The sequence below is a fragment of the Sander lucioperca genome, chromosome 15 (assembly GCF_008315115.2).
Source record: "Sander lucioperca isolate FBNREF2018 chromosome 15, SLUC_FBN_1.2, whole genome shotgun sequence".
Lineage (NCBI taxonomy): Eukaryota > Metazoa > Chordata > Actinopteri > Perciformes > Percidae > Sander > Sander lucioperca.
In genome coordinates this window covers 26,988,210-27,011,639 of record NC_050187.1, presented here as the reverse complement: position 1 = coordinate 27,011,639, position 23,430 = coordinate 26,988,210, and the positions used below count along the sequence as shown (strand labels likewise).

Genomic DNA, 23,430 nt, shown 5'->3' with positions numbered 1-23,430 from the left:
CATAATTATTTGGCAATTTTGCTAAAATAAATGACTCAAATTTCCCTTAATGCAATTAAGGAACCTGGTCCAACAATCCCAGTGTAAATGTAAAAGTCTGTCCACATACTTTTGGCTACAACGTGTAGTTTCTTCTTTTTGGTTTAGTACAAGATCATTACTGTCTATATACAAGATGAAGGAGGCTGTTTTTAATTCAACTACATCACCCATAATGCTCAGAGCACCAAGGTTGATTAAATGAGTGTGGATTCATCGTACCGCTCTGCTGAGTGCTCGCCCACTCTTGTCCAATTTTTCTTCCAGCAGTCTCATCCTGTCTGCCAGCTCCAGCGCAACCGTTAGCTAGCTAATAGGGGAGTAGCAATTCATTCTCACTGAGGAATTCTGTTTTGATACCTCAGCATTGTGTCTTTTTGCTGAATAATTCGTTTGGGAAAATGAATTTGCGATTTTTCCGTACCAACACGCCTCCTAGAAGACAACCCCCCCTCCGTAAAGTCCACTTTTTCACTTCGACCTCGGTAACGTTAGCTGAACGGGTAACGTTATAGCAAGGCAGTTCGTTTTGACAAGACGAGTGGCTCATCTATCCGCCACTGCTGCTCCGTAACGGGGGGGGGGGGGTTTGGACAAAGCCAGTCAGATGTTGGACGGTAAAAATATCCTCGGAAATAAAACGTTTCTACACCGTATTGTGAAATTGAATTATCAAGCTGGTCATCTGTCGTGAAAGTGCCAGGAATAAGGGGAGGAGTGAGGTATATTTTTTGGAGGTCCGAGAGTTTGGAGCTCGCTCCGAAGGAAGGGGTATCGTAAGGGGTGTGCAGAGGAGGAAGACCCGCAGAGAAGAAGGGACGTAGGGGGACAAAAGCCTGATGCCAGTAATGGCAAACGAGCCGATCATCCTGAACGTTTATGATATGGTAAGTGGTTAAGAGAACCAGAAAGATGGATGTTTTATTACTTCTTTGCTACTTTATCCAAGTGACGTTACTGGTTCAATCGTGTATTGCTTTCTCGTCAAAGCCAGGACGTAACGCCCAATTCCATTATAAAAAAATGCGTTTTAATGATGCGTTAGTTATCAACAGCTAAGACTGAAGATCTTTTTTCAAATAAATATAAACCACTCTTCAATTCGGCATACGCCCACAACAACAGACTGCTTATTGTAATACAATTTTACCTTTAGGAATTGCTTCACCTGTTCTTCATCGGTTTTCCAGCAAAATACACAATGAAACACGGCAGCGAGAGGCATAATCAATTGTAAAAAGTTTTCTTGAAATAATGTGCGTTTGGATAGGCTTCTCACTATTCCGATAATATTTGACCCAGAGCTTGTTTGAGGGTTCAGTGCAAAACACATACAGTACAGTAGAAGACATCTGTAAAAGTGTTTTCAAATGGGGCCACCAGGTAAAGCAGCTCAAAAAGTTTTAAAAATAACTTGAAACTCATAGCAGTCTCTTTGTAACAGTTACAGAATGAGCCAGAGGTTAAATTTGAGTCACTATGTTGTCACCTTGAAGGAGTGAGTCAGTGGGGAGGGGGACTGGAAATCGACTGATCTGTTGATGAATCATTGATTGATATGGATTCCCTATAGTGGATAGATTAATAAGCAAAGGTAGTGTTTTTAGGATAATAGGGTTAGGGAATGAGAACGTTATCTCGATGGCTTCCCCTCCCTTGTAAAAGTCTACAAGATATCAAGAGATATCGGGGAGATAATCCTCTTTTTTTAAATCTGATTTATTGCTGTTGTGTTCCCTTCCAGCTGATGGTACATCTATCATCACATGCCTGAGGTCAGAAGGTTGAAGGTTGTTTAAATGAGAGCTACAGTCATTAAACAGACATTGACTCTGTACAAAGATGTTTCCTTGTAGTATAAATTAGTACAGTGTACATTATCTATAGTAGCATAACACTGTGTGAAATCAGAACTTGGCTTTGATAACGTAAGTACTGTTCCTACTCATATTTATCCGCAAAATTACTGTATATGTTCCACTCTTTTCTCCTTCCTTCCTCATCCATCGATTCACGCTCTACTTTCCTTCATCTCTTTCTTTCCTACCTTTCCTTTTCACATTATGTCATCCCCTTGTCTCCTCTCTCCTACTCTTTCTTCCCCCCTCTCTTTCTCCTCTCCTCCCCCTCTTTCTTTCACTTACTCTGGTTTTCCACTTGACTTGCAGTCTACATTTGTTTCTTCTCTGTAAAAGACTGAAGAGATTTTATCTCTGTCTCACATCCATCCATGTAAATGGCTGCAGGGGCCTTGCCCTTTGCACTCTTTCACATGCAAGGGCTTACAAAAGCTACTCTAACACACACATGTGTAACTTGAATTTACAGTTATGGTCACTCTTGTGTTTTCTGTTCATTGATTCGTTGATGCTTCAGTTGTCATCTAGTATATTGAGGTTAAGATTTTTAGTGTGTAAAAGAGTACGTGGGAGTGTTTTTCTGTGAGATACAGAAAAAGTGTGCACATTTTACTTATTAAAATGTTGTGGTTTGTAGTTTTGCTTGTGCAACTCACACCATGTATATTTTTGGTGTTTTGTGTGTGCTACTGTGGGAACAAGGTTTTGGCTTGTTTGCGGTGGCATTCGAGCGCTCACTGAAGACAATGAGGCAATGGCTGCGGTCCATTCATTCAATCCTCTACCTTAAACACTTCCTCTGTCTATTGATTAAGCTGTTCTGACCTGAGTACTGAGTAGGAAAAGCAACCGACTGACTGCTGGGGATTACGACTGGCTGCGTGCTTACTGACTGACTGGTAGACTCGCTGTCGGCTAGTTGGTTAACTGACTTGCAGAAAACAAAAGAGCAGGGATTGATGATGCCCAAATGTCTCATCTGACTCTTGATTGATTAGGGTTAATGGAGCTGTTTGACAATTTGGGAAATTTTCGTATTCACCTTCTCGCCGAGATTTAGATGCCACTCTCATGCCACTCTACTAAATAGTAGAGTTAGCACAGTGCAACATGGTACATGCTACAACGTTTGCACCTGCAATGTGCATTTTAAAGGTGCAATATGTAATACTGACAGCTAGTGTTTAAAATAGTTACTGCAGTACAAATTCAAAATACTGGAGCGAGTCGTCTCCCCAGACTCGAAGTTGACGTTGGTTGCCAGGATGATACCGTATCATCCACAACAATGTTGATAGACGCTTGTCTCACATAGCCAGACATTACTCCATAGTACAGCTTTTATGGCTGTACTAACGTTACAGCTGTAGCGCGCTGGGTTTACGTTTTTACAGGTATATCTGGCAACCCGGCCTGGCTGACAAACTGGGCAGTTGATAACAACAAACAGGCCAAAACATAAACAGAAATTCTGTCACGGAAAGGAAATTTCAAAAGGAGAAAATACTGGAATTAGCATTGTTGTCAGAAAAGATAGTATTTCAACTTAGCATGTTTCCTTAATATCTGATGACGCATTGGGGTCATTTTTGGATTTATTACAGTAAATATATTACATATTGGACCTTTAATTGCCACAGCAGTGCATTTCTGTATGACGCTGCACTTCCGCTAAACTTTAGAAATAATTCACGGTCATCAGACGGTCTGAACAGGGCCTTATTTATTGTCTTAACAACCGGTTGAATGACTGGTTAGGTGATTGGCTGTTTGTCTAAGAGGAAGTAGGGAAACTGCAAAGAGGAGATAATGGCAGAGGTCAAGACCGTGGCGACACATACTGCAGGATCCCCACCGCCATCTCAGCTGTTCACACTCTGTAATGAACAGTGGCAGCGAGTGCTAACTGAAGTGCAGCCTGGTTGGGGCTGAGGGGCAGCATGGTGAGAGTATCTGTCATTTTGGGCAACATGTGAATCTGCCTGCACTATGGTGTAAGTAAGACACTGAACATTTGCTCAAAAAGACTGCTGAAAAGACAATTTCCCCTTTGCATTTGACGATCAATGCTGTCACGTGACTTTCAGGAATATCTGTGCAGACACAAGTACAGACCCCCACCACCACCATTTCTTCTTCCGCAATTCCCACTCTTTCGGGTCCTCCCCGCCGTCCTGCTCCCATCTCTGTTAAGTGGATTTCCTGGCCAGCTCTGAGTGCTTTAGTATGCTGCTCTAATGAGACAGCATTATCTGCACACCACCTGTCTGCCTGCCAGCCACCACCGTGGTTTACTGTATCTGAAAGTGTGTGTGTTAGGCTATAAGGTTTAACATCAGCATCACATAGCCAGATACTCAGCAGAGCAGGTTGTGACTGCTGCTCTGGATCAATTAGGGACATGCATCAGTCATGAATCCAGTTCTTATTTTGTGAGGTCTAGTTTACAAGGTAACGTGTGTCAAGACATGAGAAATACACTCACCTAAAGGATTATTAGGAACACCATACTAATACCGTGTTTGACCCCCTTTCGCCTTCAGAACTGCCTTAATTCTTTGTGGCATTGATTCAACAAGGTGCTGGAAGCATTCTTTAGAAATGTTGGCCCATATTGATAAGATCGCATCCCCCACACCATTACACCACCACCAGCCTGCACAGTGGTAACAAGGCATGACGGATCCATGTTCTCATTCTGTTTACGCCAAATTCTGACTCTACCATCTGAATGTCTCAACAGAAATTGAGACTCCTCAGACCAGGCAACAGTCTTCAACTGTCCAATTTTGGTGAGCTCGTGTAAATGGTAGCCTCATTTCCCTATTTTTAGTGGAGATGAGTGGTACCTGGTAGGCCTGTCATGATTTTGCTGGACGATAAATTGTCCCAGAAATGATTGCGATAAACGATAATATTGTCGTTCTGAGACCATTTTCATCTAATATAATGATAATGGCATAATAATGCAGGTACACCTTTTCAAAGATCAATACACTTTTATTTCTAAAGAATATTTAACACTGGAACTGGAAGACATTTTAAATATCCACAATATGTCTTTGATCTCCTTTAGTATGTCGTCTTTCACGCTGTTGTACAGTTGTGGAATTGCCGTTTGTGACACGTATGTTCTACCAGGCAATTCGTACTGGCTGTCAAATGTTTGCAGCATTAGTCGAGTGTTTGTTTGTGCAATAGACTACAGACTCTGTACTGCATTTAACAATTATTTATTAAACACTAAATATTAAATTTAAATAATATATAATTAATAAATTATATCTATGTGGCTATCTGCCACACGGCGAGTAAATGTTTGTATCAAAATAGTTCTGTTTTTTAGTCTTCATTTTGGCGAAAGTGCAGCTACTTTCTTCTGCTCCTCTGCTGTCTGCAGGTCGGAGCTTTGCGGGGATGGGCCGACACACACACCCACACACACCCACACCCCCACACCCACACCCACACACACACACACAAAAACTGGCGCACACACCAGACACCAGCCACCACATCACTTCTGTTTACTGATAGCTATCGTTTACCCCAGGCTAATTAATTAGCTAGTAAGTGGCGATTTCTGGCAGCCATCCTTCCAAAAGAAAGCACAATGAAATTAAATAACCGATCATTAACCATTGACCAACAAGCAGAGTCTCAGTTCACCATCTGGGAGCCTCTGACACACTTTCCGCACTCCGTGCTGCGGACAGCTGTAGGCTTGTCGGACACATGCAGCCACTTTCCTGAAACTTGCGAGACTGACAAGTCCACAGCGGTTTGTATGTCCGAGTCTGTCTCCACCTGCAGGTTGTCAACTGTGTGCTTTGGAATGAAAGGGAGAAAACGGGACGCCGAGTAACACGGCGGATATCGCTCATATACTTTTTCACGGTGCCTTAACTGCAAAGTGCTGCGGGAAACCCTGCTCCAACAACTAACGTTTTCTCTGTCTCTCTCTCTCCGCCACGAATCCCGCCTCACCACACAAAGACCATGCGACTGACGAGGGTTCATTCCTCGTTACGCTAAGGAACCAAGAGTGGTCATCCAGTCTCTTTGGTAGAGAGAGAGAGAGAGAGAGAGAGACAAGGAAAACAAACAAGCATGCAAATGGCAATTTTCGCGGCCGGAAAAATTATCGAGCTCATTTGTTTTATCGTGCGATTAATTGATTTATTGACTATCGCGACAGGCCTAGTACCCGGTGGGGTCTTATGCTGGTGTAGCCCATCCACCTCAAGGTTGTGCGTGTTGTGGCTTCACAAATGCTTTGCTGCATACCTCGGTTGTAACGAGTGGTTATTTGAGTCAAAGTTGATCTTCTATCAGCTGGAATCAGTCGGCCCATTCTCCTCTGACCTCTAGTATCAACAAGGCGTTTTCGCCCACAGGACTGCCGCATACTGGATGTTTTTCCTTTTTCAGACCATTCTTTGTAAACCCTACAAATGGTTGTGCGTGAAAATCCCAGTAACTGAACAGATTGGAAAATACTCAGACCAGCCCGTCTGGCACCAACAACCATGCCACTCTCAAAGTTGCTTAGATCACCTTTCTTTCCCATTCTGACATTCAGTTTGGAGTTCAGGAGATTGTCTGGACCAGGACCACACCCCTAAATGCATTGAAGCAGCTGCCATGGGATTGGTTGATTAGATAATTGCATAAATGAGAAATTTAACAGGTGTTCCTAATAATCCTTTTAGGTGAGTGTAAATTGGTGAGTGAACAGTGTAGCGGTGCCATTTCTGGACACCACAGCATCCACTGCAAGACAGTGTAGTATCTTGTAGCAAAATGGTTGGAGCCCCTGCATGTCTGTCAAAATCTTGCACCATACAGAAACACAGATGTCGGCTAGAACCCCTTACCACTTACCCTAGTACTATAGGCTAAGGTTTGTTTAAGACTTTATATACTTTAAGATGATAGTAATTTCTCAACTTTTAGATAAAATACCAATCTGGGGTTTTATTTGTGTATTAAGAATTTCTCAGTTGTATTTCTAGAGCTTTTGCTATATCACGATATAAACTCAGTGGCTACTTTATCTGGTACACCTGTACAATCTAATGCTATCCAATGAAAATCCATCAGCAATTGAATTAACACATTTTCAGCAATGTCACTAGAACCCGAACATGATAAGCTTTTTAAAGGTAGAATTCATGGCAGAGCTGTTGATGGCATTATGTTGTACAGGTTTACCTAATAAAGTGGCCACTGAGTGTATCAATATACAACAATATACATACTGTGGTAGAAGACTGTATATATCTACTGTATCACCCACCCTAATATAGCCCTTCACACTTTACTGCTTTCATCAGTTCAGCAACAGTCTATATCCACGACGTTCCACTTCCGGGATTGCTCCATTGCCGTCGGAAATTCTGCCGGATTTCTCTCTTTTCAGCTGGATGTCCGCACCTTTTGTTGAAATTTTAAACTCTGGTCGATTAATGAGGACTATGGTTAACTGCTCCTCAGATCTCTGCAGGGTAAATCCAGACAGCTAGCTGGACTATCTGTCCAATCTGAGTTTTCTGTTGCATGACTAAAACAACTTTTGAACGTACACGTTCCACCAAAACAAGTTCCTTCCTGAGGCTATTTTGCAGAGGCACCTGTGATTTTCCTGGTGCTTAGCGCCACCCATGACGATTGTGATTGGTTTAAAGAAATGCAAATAAACCCCAGCACATTTTTCTCCCATCCCGGAATGTTGTGTGGACTAGCCAGACGCTCCTCTGCAGCGCCGCGGTGGAGGAATGTCTGGCAAAGCAAGACTACAACAGACATAACATGTCCACTGTTTAAGTCTAGTTTTGGGATCAATGACTGAAGTAAATCACCTTATTAAGGTAGTCATCTGTCATTTTAGCCACACAGTGTCCAAAATTAACTTTTTGATTAACAATTTAGGAACAGGGTAGGCAATAAACATTTGGTGGAGCAGAGCAGACTATTAATTGCAGCGCAGCAAAACTGTATCAGTTGTGGCTGCGAGCTGGTAGCCGTTTCCTTCCCTCAATTTGTGTTTTCAGTTTGGTTTCAGTCAGCAGACAATCTGCTACAGAGTTTCAAAGCAGTGATGCACTGCACATGCTAAAACTAAAGACATTTGATATCTCTCTGCTAATTATTCTGTTTAACACTGTCAGAGATTACAATCCTTAACAGAGAAAATTACAGCACTGCACTACAGCATGGTGGGATGATTAAGTATACAGGCATTAACTGCAGCACCCAGTTTCTCTTCATCCATCTCTCTTTCCCTCCCTCCACTTTTCTGTCTTTAATTCATTCACAGACACACAAATGTATATGCTTACACACACACACTCAGCCCACTGTCTGTGTTGTGGCGGAGGCGGGTTTTAACGAGCTTTGAAGTAAAGAGGGCTCAGATAATAGTCTTGTTGCACCACCGAGGTGGGGGAGTAGCGTACTAAACTAGCAGATTAGTTTACTTAAAATATTTCCCACACACACAGAGACTCATCCTGTGGCTGCTTTTGCAATTACATGTTTGGTCATCTAACTGACATTCCACTCAGAGGGATTTAAATATAGTGCAACTACAGAGCAAGCTTGTATACATGCTTATTGGTGTTCGTTTGTATGAAATCAGTTGTGGCTTTTGGGGTCTCCCGTAGCTGTGGGTTTATTTTGCAATTTAAATGCTGTTACGGATTCCTAGTCTTCAGATTTTTGAACAGGATCCACTTAAAGCTCTCACTTCTTAGCAAAAGCCGTGCATAGACTTGAAGCAGTGAGAATAAGCTCATACATTTAGTGTCTGAACTTCTGAGCAGACTTTCTTAAGCCAGCAGACTATAGCAGCCAAGGCTTCTCCTCAGTTTTTGAGAACCAGCTCTTGTAAACACAGATATGGTTTTTATTACTAGGCTCAGAGAAACAACCACACAACTGATGCGAGCAGGATTTAAATAATGCTGTTTTGTTAAGTTCTGTTATAAAAAGTGATCAGCTGATGTGAGAAACTATCTCTGCTGGAAAAACCCTGCCAACAGCAATGTCAGAAATTGCATGGTGAGATGTGAAATGCTGATCCTCCTGGAATTGTCAACAACTTAATATATCTAAATGAAATGGGGTTGTCAGTAGATATATCCTGTGACGCATACTTGGCCCCCTCTTATGAGTCATCCAAGCTAGGTATACATAAAATGATAAGTGGTAGCTGATTTGAGATCGATGTTCTACAAAACTCGGGGGAAAGATTTTTTTTAAGTCAAATAAAGCGGATCTGAAAGGGGATTTTTCCCTGTCATGAAGTCAAGCCATTCGCTGATTCTTGCAGTAGCTTTTTTGTGCAATGTTTCAACCTTATGTAGGTCAGGAAACAGACGTACTCTTCAGTGTGAGACATTGTGCTGAGATGTTGCACAAGAAAGAAAACCACCTTGGCTCAGCAGTCTTATGTTGTCGCTAATGTTTTCCAATTTACTGCATTTATTTGTCAAAATGACATAAGAATGGGGGATAAATATCCAAATGTGAATTAGTCATTACCCTGAATAAACTGGGTATGTGTTCAGTACTTTACCAGTACATTTCCAGAATAGAAATGCAGTTAACCAAGAACAGACATTTATCTTTTTTCTTTCTTCTTTTGAACGAATAGACAAAGAGAGCTGAGCAGTCAACTCAGCAGACTTACCTTTACCTACTTTGACTCCAAGCCATGCTTGTTATTTTTGCTCATCAAGGTTACTTGGAGGCAATGAACAAGATTCAGTTTGGCAAAAAGAAAGAAATTATTTACAGGAATGTGTTCACTTGTAGTGAAATTAATGTACAATTCAGTTCTGAAAACTTGAGAAAAGAATACTGATAATACAGTTAACAAAAGTGTGTAAACAGTAGTGCAAATTGTTACTGTTAATGATTTTACTGACTTATTCTTTAGTAGTTGTAAGAACATACTGTATAATTCCTTTTTTTAAAAGTGTTGTTGGTATCCTTTCTTCCTTAATGTATTTTCTGTTGAAACAGATCATTGATCGGTCAATCTTAAGTGTAACCCAATGGGCTGTTAATATGTAGAGAAAGGCAGTTTGAGTTCATAGAAGGGCTAGAAAGATGGGCCGTCACAGTTACACCCACTAGTGAGGTCACTGCTGAAGAGGCACTGTTTTTTGAGGAAGTTCAAGGGTTTCTTTTCATGGGATCTTTACGTTTGATGCTGTGTTTACCTTGGATTAGCATGTGATGAACTGAAACAAACACACCTATATTTTGTATGCTTTAGCTCCACTGCATGCATGTTCTTAATATTACCATCAAGTCTCTGCTATTGTTTTAAGATTAATGATTGCATTCCCTACCCTTTTATTAATCAATATAGTATGAAAATAAGAATTCAGACACTCAAAACTTAATTGAGATAAATAATCCATCCCAATGGTCAAAGTTTAGCCATTCAATTAACTCACTTTATTTGTGAAGGGTAACATAACCAGTGTAAGCAGTTACACTGGTTATGTTACCCTTCACAATTTGCATCTCATGTTTCTGCTCAGAAAGTCAGAAAGGTGACACTTCTCTTCAGCGTTACATACTCACTTGACAGTACAACAGCATACACTTGTATATCTACCAGTTTATTATTACCTGACATGATGTGCAACAAGTAGTTTAAGAGTTCACAAGTCACCATACCCTGAACTCATACAGTAAAAGAAGACCTGCTCTGTCTGAAATGTAATGCAAGCAGCCAGAGGGCGATACAGTGTCCTCATTACCTGATGATCACAGTTTGTGCATGTGTTACAGTGTGCAGAGAACTATTTGCAATGCAGATGACTGATTGTGTGCAGCCACATACTGTAACTGCATAACACTAGACCGGAAGTATGATAATAGTTTTAAAATACTTTGCTGTGGTTATCAGGCTGCTAAACATGTTTTGCAAATGGTCCATTAACACCAAGGAGAGATGTCTGCCTGTGATCAGTTTGGTGTTAAATTGTCTGCATCAGGATCATATTCTGGGATTTCTGGTGTGCAGTGGCTCAGAGGTATTGTAAAAGAAGAAAAATAAAAGCTGTGAACATTGTATTTACCTGTCACTACCTATTCTCTGACACTTCAATCATCACTAGTGCTGAGACTGTTAGACAATTAAATGATTAGTTGATCAACCGAAAATGAATTGCCAACTATTTTGAAAATCCATGAATCTTTTAAGTTATTTATCAAGCAAAAATATCAAACATTAGCTAGTAGGGCTGTAACTGTCGATAATATTAATCATCGATTAATAAAAATGGATTACCTGCAATATTTCTATGCCAAGTCATTTTTAAGTGTGTTAAACACTGGACATGGGTGTGACTCTTTGTTTATGTGCAGCATGTGTAGAAAGGCAGCTGAGCCAAACACTTTTTATATGGAATATTGTTTATGTGATTGATTTTGGTACCTGTAATAAAAATGGAATCTAATATATTATACATTTACTGAGTTATTATTTGGCATCCTTCCGCAGATGTCAAATCAAGCTCCCTAACACATTCCCCTGCTCCATCCTCTATGATAACAGATCTTTTTCACACAAATGAACTCTGCCTAGCAACAGCCTGACCAATCACCTTGTAGCCACAGGATTTTATACAGACACACTCAAATAATGCAGAGATCGCTGCTGCTGCAGTTATTGATTTTGTGTGCCCTTTCTTGTGTTTGTATGTGGGCCTGTCTTTCATTGTTTGTGTGTATAAAGGATCTTGTGTAAACATCAGTCTCACAGATCTCATTGCCTCCTCAGCATCCATCTGTGGTGTAATTGCAGTGATAAAATTATTTCCAAGTAAAGGTTACATCACACATTTCAGATTAATTCATATATTAATAGAAAAATAATAAGAATTGTATTTATGCGGTGGTCTGCTTTAGTGCTGAAACAATTAGTCGATCGATAGAAAATTCATAAAATAAATCATTAACAATTTTCATAATTGAGTAATTACTTAAATACTAAATATTTGCTGGTCAAAGCGTCTCAAATGTGAGGATTTGCTGCTCTTCTCTTTTTTACATAAGTTTGCATTTTTGACAAAATGAGCAACTTGACAACATCACTCTGATCTCTGGGAAGCTGTGATGGACCTCACTATTTTCTGATATTTTATAGATTAAAGGATTAATTAAACGTTTTTGACAGATTACTCGTAATGAAAATGGTCATTAGTTGCAGACCTAATCTGATTAATGTTGGCTGACCGTGTAGTGTGTTAGTGTCAAAAAGCAACAACAACAAAACAATATTGAACGCTTTTCAGGTCATAGTGGTTGTTGGCACTTGGTTAGTGACCATCACTTGTTCACTATTACTTTTTTATAGTCCACTGCTAATCATATAATAATTTAGATAAAATCGGATAACACTGATATGTTTCGTTGAAAGATCCAAATTGCTTAAAGCCCCAAGTGTCATAAATACACAGGAGTTTCTGTTTGTGTTGACCCATTTCAGAGACATACTGTACATTTTGTGTACACTACATACTTTAGTATATTATTTAAATGCAGCATGTTAAAACTGTCCGTCCAGGCAGTGTTGACTATATGCAAAAGAAATCTTATTCAGTGTCTGTTTCTGTCTGTAGTACTGGATCAATGAGTTTACCAGCACTCTGGGCATCGGAGTCTTTCACTCAGGGATTGAGATCTATGGAAGAGGTAAGATTACCCAGAAATTTGACACCACATTTGTCAGTTGACTTCCTGTGGATGGGGTTTCAGAAAGGACGTCTTTTTTTTAATACACTCAGAATATAATGCTTAGGTCAAGCACGTCTGGCTAAAAAGAATATTTTCAATTGTTTTGTTTCAATTGTTGTATTTGGCAAGGAGAGACTTTTTGCATGAGAATTGTTGGTGCTCAAATGTGTGTTTTAATGTTATGTGTGTTTAGAGTTTGCCTATGGCGGACACCCGTACCCATTCTCAGGGATCTTTGAGATTACACCAGGTGATGCAACCGAACTTGGCGAGACCTTTAAGTTCAAGTAAGTATGAAATATTTAGTTTTTATATGCACAGAATCACAGGTATACATGTGTTCTCTGTTTCCCAAATGTGCATCCAGCATTTTGCCAGATCATTCAGTCATCCAGCCTGTCAGCAACTAGTCAGACAGTTCACAACAAACCAGAGAGCTAGTCAGATATTGGGCCAGTCAGTCTGTTTACAGTGAGTCTGTGTGTTAATTGTTCCTGTAACCAGTCACTCCGTCTGTCTGTCTGTCATACAACCACTAGCTGGATTTATTCAAAGTCCAGTTGGTCAGTTCATCATTGAGACACACACTCAGTAGCTCAGTCAATAAGTCACAGTTCACAAATAAAGTTTGACTTAAATTGAAACGAACACAAAGTAACCTCTAGATATTTCCACCGCTGAACATTTGACTATTTGTGAAATTCAGACTGTTTGGCGCTGTGAAGAGCTGTGCTCTGCCTGTCCTCTCTTCTACATGTAAACATATGTAAACATACTGAGTAATCTAGTCAGCAAGCTATTCACCCAGTCACAAGCTGCTGGATACACTCTAACTGTGCAGGCAGTCAGACCGCTTAACTGCAGGAATTAAAGGGCTTGTAAATGTGTGATATTCCTTTCACACCAGCGCTGTGTTGTGCCATTTTGTCTTATTTTTGACTGCAGTTAAATTCACGTCTGTTGTGGTGGCGAGACAGCAGAGCACCCAGTCAGTTCAATACATTTTTGGATTCCCAGAATCAGCCCAGGGTCTGTTTGTGTGTGCGTCTACACAGAGCTACTGTGCTGCTGTGTATTACTTCTGCTCTAGTTGATCTGCCCTGTGGCTTTAGACAGACTCTGACACACACACACACGCACACACGCACCACACACACTTGCTGTCTCCAAGCAGGCCACATGACCATAAGTATAGATCATCTGGGACAAATGGCAGCATATCACCCACTGAGATGTCTCTTTGCCAAATGCAAAGCCAATCAAGCGCTCTCCCAGTGCAAAACATTTTATCAAGATATTCTTTCCTTTACACTTTAAAGAGACAAACCAGTTGAATCGAGTTGAAAAGTTGTGACACATTATTGAATAGATCCGGTAAATCCCATTCCAACTTAATTTGACTTGTTTAGCCATGCTTGCAGCTTGACTCTATGGATGGCAAGGTAAGTCTGTGGGTCCACCACTATTGGATGGATCGCCATGAAATCTGGTGCAGACATTCATGGTCCCAAGAGGATGAACCCTAAGGACATCGAAGATACCCAGACTTTTTTCTGTTTGTCCCATACTTTGGTTAAATAGCTTGCAAAACTAATGACATTCTCTTCAGCCTCAGCTATATTTTGCGTCTAAGCTGTTCTTGGATGAGGCCCATTGATTGCACAAAAGAGGTTTAAACAAAATGCCCCAAAGTCATTCTTGATGTTTTGTCAGTGACTAATAATGTCTAGTAACACCTGCCTCCGCACCCTTTGTCTCTGTAGAGAAGCCATAGTCTTGGGCAGCACAGACTTCACAGAGGAGGATGTGGAACGGATTGTGGAGGAGATGGGGAAAGAGTACAAAGGCAACGCCTACCACCTCATGCACAAGAACTGCAATCACTTCTCCTCAGCACTGTCAGAGGTAGGTGTGTGTGCACACAAAGATGGCTGATTAACTGATCTTACCTCACATGAAGGGCAGAAAAAAAACTCACTAAATTAAATAACCGTTTCTTGATTTTGTCTCTCCTGCTCTGAGTGTAATCACTTGAACTAGGTGTGTGTGTGTGTGTGTGTGTGTGTGTGTGTGTGTGTGTGTGTGTGTGTGTGTGTGTGTGTGTGTGTGTGCGTGTGCGTGTGCGCGTACTTTCAATCAGCTTATCCTGGTGTGACTAATAAGCAGGGAGTCTTACAGTAAGCATCTAGCACTGAGATGGGGATTAAGACACACTGATACAAGCCCAGACATGCAGAGCCAACTGGCAAACACTCGCACACAAAACAAAACATACGCCGATACAACACATACACAGATGTACATACAACATGTAAAAACATAGAGTTTAAAATGCGGACATTCACACATATAGTACATGGACACAAAAATACATCACATCAATATGATGACACACAAAATCAAACAAACACACATTACACAAGAATATGGAGAAACAAAAACACAGCTGGTTCCATAGGGAAGCAGTGTTGCCCTCAGGATTCAATTCTCATGTTTACTGTAACCTCATTAATATGGAAGGTTGACTTAAAGAGAGACCGAGGAGAACATGATTGGACACATGGATGGTTGTTGCAGCTTTGAAAGCTCAAGCATAACAATTAATTCTCCAGAGAGAACGTTTGATGCGCAGGACTCTGTCAGACCTTTTCTTAAAAGGCAAATCAACACTTTGGCTCCGTCTCATTGTGTAAGTAGATTATCTGTTCGGCAATAGCTGGGTCATATAAAGTTGTGTGTTGAGTATATAAGAAGGTAGAACATAATTTTGGCTCTTAAAAGTGCATCGCAGCTATCAGTCGTAAAGAATTGAGCTATGTAACTTATTAAACTCAGAGAGGCATTAGATTTCAGTTTGTTTTTCGTTTTGCATGGTATTCAAATAGACTCAACAGATACTGGAACTCTACCTAAACACATCCACGACTGCACCAATCTGTCCACATTCAAATCACAAGTCAAAACTCACCCTTTTAGAGCTGCTTTTAATGTTTGATTAATGTGTGTGGATTTTAGTGTGTGGATTTCTTTTTAAAAACTCTGTAAAGTGTCTTTGAGTGTAATAGAAAGCACTATATAAATAAAATGCATTATTATTATTATTTAGATGCTAATCTTTTGCTTTTGATCTTTTGATTATGTCACATGCTGGTACCCTTCTTAAAGGTACTCTGATCCATATTTACATATTAATATGGAATAAACATCTGCAGTGCAAAAGGGGTCGCTGGCAGTGACAAACCCAAAGAGAGTTATCAGCTGACTCCTCAGCTCTGCAGAGAGTTTTTGCGTCTTTGAGCTTATTGTTTTGGTTTTATGGCCCACAACTTCACTGTTTAGTTCCGTTCTCTTTAGCATCGCCATTGGCCGCTGAATACCAAACTGCAGACAGAGTTAGACACTAGCATGTGAACGTAGTGGAGCATTTAGCAGCTAAAGCTTTCTTAGAAGTTGATGGAGTGCAAAATAGAACTAAAATGAGAGCAAGATTATTGGTGAGCCACTGTTTATTAGATCAACTTTATAAGACAATAAAATATAAATGTTTACAGTTTGGTGCACTGCTCCCAATTGGATGAAAAATCTATGAATGGAGGCCTGCACGGAGGAAGGGTTTAAAAAGGATTGAAGAAGAGCGTCAGGCCTCTTCTCTTTATCTTCTCTTGCCTGCTAGTCAGTGTTTTTTATTAGAAATCATACTCAAGTGTCTGCCGGCTGATCTGCTACGAAAAGCTAATTTTGGTGATTTGAAAGCTTATCTTGTGAGTGTAAAGGGGCATTTCTGAAAATGCCTTTCTGCAGTGTGAATTCTGCAGCTACAGATGATTATTATGTCTACTACACAAGGAGACTTTTTATGGATTAGATGTACTCTCTCTAGCAGATCGAGACTTCTTCCTTTTAGTTGAGGCTGTGCTTATCTGTGAGATCATCTGCATAGTCAGAGCAAGCCAGAGTGATTTGCATGTTAAGAGAGCCTGGGTTTCTTCCTGTCAAAACAGACTCATCTCTGAGGTGGAGGTGAGGAAGTTGCTGAAGCTTAAAGTGATGGTTCAGAGTAATTTCACCCTAGGCTGCTTTGCACCTTGACCTCGAGCCAAACAACCCCCCATAAGCTTTTTTCCCTTGTTATAACGTTGGTCGAGTTAGCGTTATCAGTTGGTTAGCTTAGTGCAGGCGCTCATGGATCCACGTTTGTATCTCGTAAATTACCCCACTAATAATGCCCGGAATGATACCAAACTTCTACAGTAGTACAAATAGTTTCTGTACTTATAAAACGAGGCATTAGAAAGTTGATGGAAACTCCTCTCGGCTGCTTATACAGCATATTTTCACATGTAAATCAGTAAACTATGTTTATTTCAACCAAAACTAGAGTTGTGATGGTTGGAAAAGTGGAAAGACGACCCAAAGCGGCTTTTCATAGTTTTATTTTGTTTCGGTCAACTTTGAAGTAAGTGTATTTTATGATGCTAAAATTACTGTTTATTTACATGGAGTCTGGTGGGTTTAGCGAACGCAATTTCGCGGATGTTTTTATGTTTAAAAAAAAGGATCTTTCTCTTTAACAGAAAGGTCGACCTCCTTAGAAATCCTTTCCATAATGTTGTCAGACACTTAGCATATAAATCTGAGCCCGTCGGTGGAAAAACTAGCACTTTTGTGAAGGTAAAGCTGGACAATTGAGGGTAGGAATGAAAATTGACCGGTAGATCGAGAGCTTTGCCTTCCGGCTTAGCTCGCTTTTCGTCACAACGGTGCGGTAAAGCCATAGGGTAAAGCGAATGCAATACCGCCCCTGCTGCTCCGATTCTCCGGCCAATCTCCCGCTCCATTGTCCCCTTACTCACGAACAAAACCCTGAGATACATGGACTCCTTCACCTGGGGTAAAGACTCATTCCCTACCTGTAGTAGGCAGTCCATTTGTTTCCTGCCAAGAACCATGGCCTCAGATTTAGAGGTGCTGATCCTCATCCCGGCTGCTTCACACTCGGCTGCGAACTGATCCAGTGAGTGCTGAAGGTCATGTACCGATGATGCCATCAGGATCACATCATCTGCAAAAAGCAGCGATGAGATTTCTGGAATGTCATGGGATTTTTTTTGTGTGCATAGAAAGTCAGGAACTGTAATACAGTTTCCAGGAAATTTTTGACATTTTAGACACATTCACATGAGAATGGCAGGATGTATTTTTCAGTTAACACGTTCATTGTTTCAAATTTATTCCACAGCTAGCTCAGCTATGCATAGAAAGACTCTGAATGTCTTTTCTCTTCTATCTCCACTCAGATCTCTCTTGACCTAGAAAACATTAACACATCAGAAAGAAGAAGGAAATGTGTAGATCATAAAAGCCTTTTAGTTTAGAGAGCAAAGCAAAAAGAAAACCCCTTTGAAATGGAGAAGCATGCTTATCAACACAAATTATGTTCATTATGTTCTTATTTCACATTCAAAGCTGTAACTTCATTAACAGAAGAATCAACTGTTATTAGAAACAGATTTCCTCTACAATGCATCACTTTTATTTATTATTTTTCACTGATGCTACTACCCTCAAGCTTGGCATGGTGTCTGTGTTTTATTTGATGTTATGTCTTTGTTTTAAGAGCAATACTAATGTGCCACCTAGCAGAATAGGTCTGTTATACAGAAATAAATACACTCTGTGTGTGAATGGGTAAATGATGAAAGCGCATATAAATGCAGCCTTAACATATGGATAATATTAAACTGTAGAAGCTTGTGATAGCTGTTATAAGAACTACTACAACAACATTTTCTCCGTCTTCCACTCCTCCCTGGCCCTGTCTCCTCTCCTCAGATCCTGTGTGGCAGGGAGATCCCTCGCTGGGTCAACCGCCTGGCCTACTTCAGCTCCTGCGTGCCATTCCTCCAAAGCTGCCTGCCCAAAGAGTGGCTGACCCCGGCTGCCTTACAGTCCAGCGTCAGCCAGGAGCTCCACGGAGGAGGAGAGCTGGAGGAGGCCGAGGACGCCGCTGCCACAGCCTCCCTGGCATCAATGTCGCCCTGCTCACCCTCATCCTCCTCCAGCCCTTCCTCCTTGCCTCGTCATTCCCGCCACCAGCCCCGCCGGTAGAAGCTGCAAGGTCTGCTGGGAGACTTGGGCTGGACTTGGGGTTATAGAGACTGTCAGGTAACAGAATACCTGCAGCAGCTGATGAATCCAGCTGCAGCCAAAAGTCCGGTCAGACTGTCTTCGAGCAAGGCACTGAACTGCTACCTGCTCTAAATGTCAGCCAAATCTCTACAGTGATCCAGAGCAGTGGAAGGAACTCTTGCTGCTGACAAAGGCAGGATCATCTCTCTGAACATGGCTGATGGATTCCAACATCCCATCCAAACTATTTCCCTCAAGTGTCTTTCATTATTTTACCAGCCAACAGAATAAAAGTAATGCCGGTTGTTTACCCATCAAAGTGTTTCAAAGTTTACCAGCCACATCAAGATTTTAACCAGCAGCTAGTTGGTGGATGGTGCTAATCCCCGCCTTGTTGTAGTGGAAACCAGTGAGAGGAGATGCTGAAAAGGAGCATTGGTTTGGCTCAGTTTATAAGGACTGACTTTGAACGATGTGATTTGAGTAATCCTAGATGTTCAGACTTTTCCAAAACTATTTTGACCATCCAACAAGCACTTGTGATTGAGTATAGATGATTGATTGAAAGCATAAGAAAGAAAATGATGATTATTATTAACTTTTCACTGTTTTTTCTTCTTTATTCTTGTGAAATACTGGATAGATTTCAGGCTAGCAGGTTTTTACAAAAACACTGTTAAGATAGCACTGCTTACCACAGCACCACCGGGAGTTCCAGAGTGTTAAAAACTCCAAGAAACTAATGGGGAACACGCTGCACAAGACCCTTGTTTTTCTGCTGTAATGTGAATACGCCTTAAGGGGTCTCTTCATATTGAACATCCTTACAATCTGTGCTTTTTTGGGAGATGGTAGAGGACAATAAAGCACAACTGCAATGGTGTCAACACTCAGCCATGGTGGTTGCATTTTGGCCCACAACGAGACACTGAATCCTGAACATCTGCAATCTGACACCATCTGTAGAGAATCAGACTGGAACATTTCGTCATTTTAGTTTTAAATTACCACTAGCCAAGCGCTGGTATAATTTGATCTGTGGCTGGTAAATGTTTACACTGCAGCCAACAGTCTTTAAGATGTCCTACATATTTGGCTGGTAAAATTTTGAAAGCAGCAGCTGGACTTCGGGAGCTATACACTTTGCCTCAACATGCTGTGTGCGCATCAGGGCCTCAGCCTTTTTGTTTTATTTTTCTCAAACAGCAGGCTGGATAGACTTAAGATAAAAACTACCATCAGCCTCACGCTCCTCAAACACCATACACATCCAGAACCAGCGACTAAATGGGTGAACATTTCTAACACACCTTGGATGGGTTCAGTTCCAGGTAATTTTTGCTTCCCAAGTCCCTTTGTTCCTTTTTTTTATGTCAAGTCTGTATCAGCAGTTGTGGGGTATCTGTAGCAGCTCTTCCTACCTCCCATCATGGGATAACCACGCATGATTTGAGAAACTTAAACCCAACGAAGCAGATTTTTAAATGTATCATTCTGTAATGTAATCATTTTGAAAAAGCAAGTTATTTCCTAACCAATAATGTAATATTTGTTAAAGAAATTCTAAATAATTTAGAAATTAGGTTTCAGGGCAGGCAGTGACATATGAATTAGAAAATACTTTTTGTTATGAGAAGGTTCTTGGTTTAAATTCCAGAGTAAAAGAGAGTGAATTATTTCTTAGTAGCAACTGCCTTGGTGCCTTTGAGCAAGGTACTTAACCCACAAGTGTTCCAGTGGCCAACAGTAGAAGACTGTGGTTGTACTGGGCTGCTCCCAGTTGTCAGTGTATTTCTTTGTAAGCATTAAGCAAAAATGTTATATCCTCACCAGAGTAAATCAAGGTTCAAGTTTACATTAAGGGCATGATGTCAGCCCATAGCGGTTTGTAATCTACATTCAATGTCTGAAGACGACAGGCAGTTGAAGCCAAGGAAGGGAATTTGAGGAAGAGTGTGTCTTAAATGGGAACTGACCCATTAACCCAACCCTCTTTAACTGACCTGCCATCAGTCTGCACTCCTGACAGTCCTTTTCCTCACATCTGTGTTCAGTTACGGATGATGCACATCGGTGTTATTTGGAGCATCATCACAGCAACACATTTTAGGTTTATACTTACATTACTGTCCTTAATCATCTATAGCAGTATAATGTTACACTTTACAAGAAGATGCTGGTTTTCCCATGTGATGAGCACCTCATTTAAAAACTCTTTATATGCTGTCAACAACAACACATATGCTGCATAATGTGTATCGTCCAAAACAAGAGCAATGGATGTACTGAAAACACATTTCTAAGTAGAATTTACCTGTTTTGCTGAAAGTCTGAAGACTGAACTACAAGCAGGAAAACTGTCACTTTCTTTCCTTTTTTTTTAAATCCTGTATTTCTATGATATATGGACTCTGGCCTTTATGTCTGTTTTATTTGTTTGATAAACTCAGGACTATAAAAGGCTTTGTAATAAAATCCTTTTAACTTTTTTTTATCCCACATTTTATGTTTGCGTTGTTGCTTTTTCTAATGCAGTAGTCACTCCATAGAGCTTTTCAAGAACACACTGTGGAAGCACAGTTTTATACTCCTCTCTTTGATTAAAAAAAAGAGCTTTTGTTTACAACCTGGATGTTTGGATGTAAGCCTGTGCTGCTCTCTGTTTTCCTGTCTGTGCATGAATGTGTGAGTATGTGTGCGCACACACACTTGTATTATAAATGGTTAGTATCAACAAGCTGCCAACTGGGCCAAATTTCCCTACATCAAACACACACAGTCTGCAAGAGAGATCCATCCTAACAAATGTAGCAAATTCCAGTGTGTGTGTGTGTGTGTGTGTGTGTGTGTGTGTGTGTGTGTGTTTTTTTAAATATTGCCACATCTTCAAGATATTGTATTTCTGTAAACCTTTTGTCCTTAAGCTACATTTTCAGTAACATTATTTTGGTGCAGTGGCAGATACTTTTGTAGATTAAAACTACTGATTAAAATGTTACTTTCAGGACTTTGTTTTCTAACAAATAAACAGTACAGAAGCAGTGTTAAAGCAAAGACTGTGACATTTCTCACGAAACCAGTGTATTTGTGATTTGGATTAAAAGGATTCTACTGAATATCATATTAATATTAAATGTTACTTTATACGTTTTAGTAAGTCTGAATAAGAAAAAGTGAACTATTTTTAACACACACAGACACACACAGACACACACACAGACAACGGGGTTTCCCTTAACCACAGCTTCAGATATTTTTCTACTGTTAAAAGATCATTTCTTTCTATTGACAAATTAACAATATCTCATCAAACACTAATTTCTACCAGCTTCCAAATGCTGGGGGAGAACATAGTTACTTTATGTTAATATCTCAACATTGAAAGTACCACAAATCATTACTGAGGCCAAAGATAACTATAAATTCACCAGTCTTTTTTTGTTAACAGCCTTTGGATTTTCATCACACGTCATTTTGGAATGAAAATCTCATTATTTGATTGCATGTGGTATCATTATAGTAAATGTAGTAAATGTCCTTTCAAATAATTATTTGTGGGACATTTGCATCACTTGTGTAAGCTATGAATGTAGATTGGGAAACCTCAGTTATTCATACCCCATAAAAACTGACTCCAGCTGTTTTACAGTGAACTTTCACAAAGCCTTCAGAAGAGTGGACCTGATTTGTACCCTGTTGTAAAGTTATTAAAGAAAGGTATACAATCTGTGACTCCTACTCTGTGCCATGGCTGTTTTGATGAATTAGTTTATTGCATTCAAACTCTCAAATAAAATGGTGGACAGTCCGTGGAAATATTGCTAATGAGCAAATGTATTATTCCAGGCAGACAGTATACATCTGTGACTGTGAGATCATGAAAATAATTTGAAGATACAACCCTCTGGTGGATAACAGGTTAAATAAAAATTTTAATGTTTTGACTTTTCCTTTAAAGTTTGTGTAAGGAACGCTATGGAGTAAACTTTTAACGTATGGAATGCTGAGGTCACAATGGCAACCCTGGCACAAACGACAGATGAGAGTATATAATAAAAAAATAAAAAAGCGAGCAGTTGGTCGAAGTATATCTTTAAGTGGACAAAATGAATGCAATATGTGACCCACTGGATTTTCTTAAACATAGCTGTTTAATTCCTGGTCCTGACCCGTGAGTGTAGTTTGTATGTTCTTTCAGTGTCAGTCTGGTTTTAGTTTTTTTGCAGGTACTCAATGGAGGCTCTAAATTCACAACACATTCAAATGTCAGTGTTAATCAGTAGGCTAATTCAATTAAATATTTGCATTTGACATCCCATTTTGATATTACCACAGCCGTTGAAACAAAACATGAAAAGTTGGTTACATTTTAATTAAGACAGTAAAATATAGTTCATGTGAAGTTGGTCGCCAGCGTTTGTCTCCGGTGAGACCGAGTCAGCCACTAGGGGGAGACTTAATACCCATCAATAATACAGCTACAACCATCAGTGAAGTATGTTACTGTCAATGACCAGCAGCTTCTTATGTTGTTATAGTATTAGATTATGAAGCTCATACAGTTAAGTGTGAATAGATAACATTTTTGCATCAACATCCTCTACATTGACACATTGGGAAAATGACTGGTATAGTGTCTGTTGTG

General features: G+C 40.2%; 1 protein-coding gene and 1 long non-coding RNA gene across 2 annotated transcripts; one reads left to right on the top strand and one right to left on the bottom strand.

The window, feature by feature from the left end:
- Positions 1–256: 256 nt before the first annotated feature.
- On the top strand, positions 257–21,567 carry desi2 (desumoylating isopeptidase 2). Its single transcript, XM_031315929.2, has 5 exons — positions 257–926; positions 12,542–12,614; positions 12,850–12,943; positions 14,420–14,561; positions 18,489–21,567. Exons 1-5 carry the CDS (start codon positions 879–881, stop codon positions 18,762–18,764), a joined length of 633 nt encoding a protein of 210 aa, XP_031171789.1. The 5' UTR covers positions 257–878; the 3' UTR covers positions 18,765–21,567.
- LOC116061626 lies at positions 4,667–6,145 on the bottom strand. The gene is made up of 2 exons (XR_004107754.2): positions 6,106–6,145; positions 4,667–4,747 (listed from the first exon to the last, which is right to left on the bottom strand). It is a non-coding gene; the product is annotated as an uncharacterized LOC116061626 (long non-coding RNA).
- Positions 21,568–23,430: the final 1,863 nt, after the last annotated feature.

Bases quoted from the DNA above. Each gene is read 5' to 3' on its own strand.
- desi2 (XM_031315929.2), top strand. From the start codon at position 879: ATGCCAGTAATGGCAAACGAGCCGATCATCCTGAACGTTTATGATATG. The intron at 12,615-12,849 runs GTAAGATTACCC...ATGTGTGTTTAG, and splicing joins GATTGAGATCTATGGAAGAG to AGTTTGCCTATGGCGGACAC. The intron at 12,944-14,419 runs GTAAGTATGAAA...TTGTCTCTGTAG, and splicing joins GGCGAGACCTTTAAGTTCAA to AGAAGCCATAGTCTTGGGCA.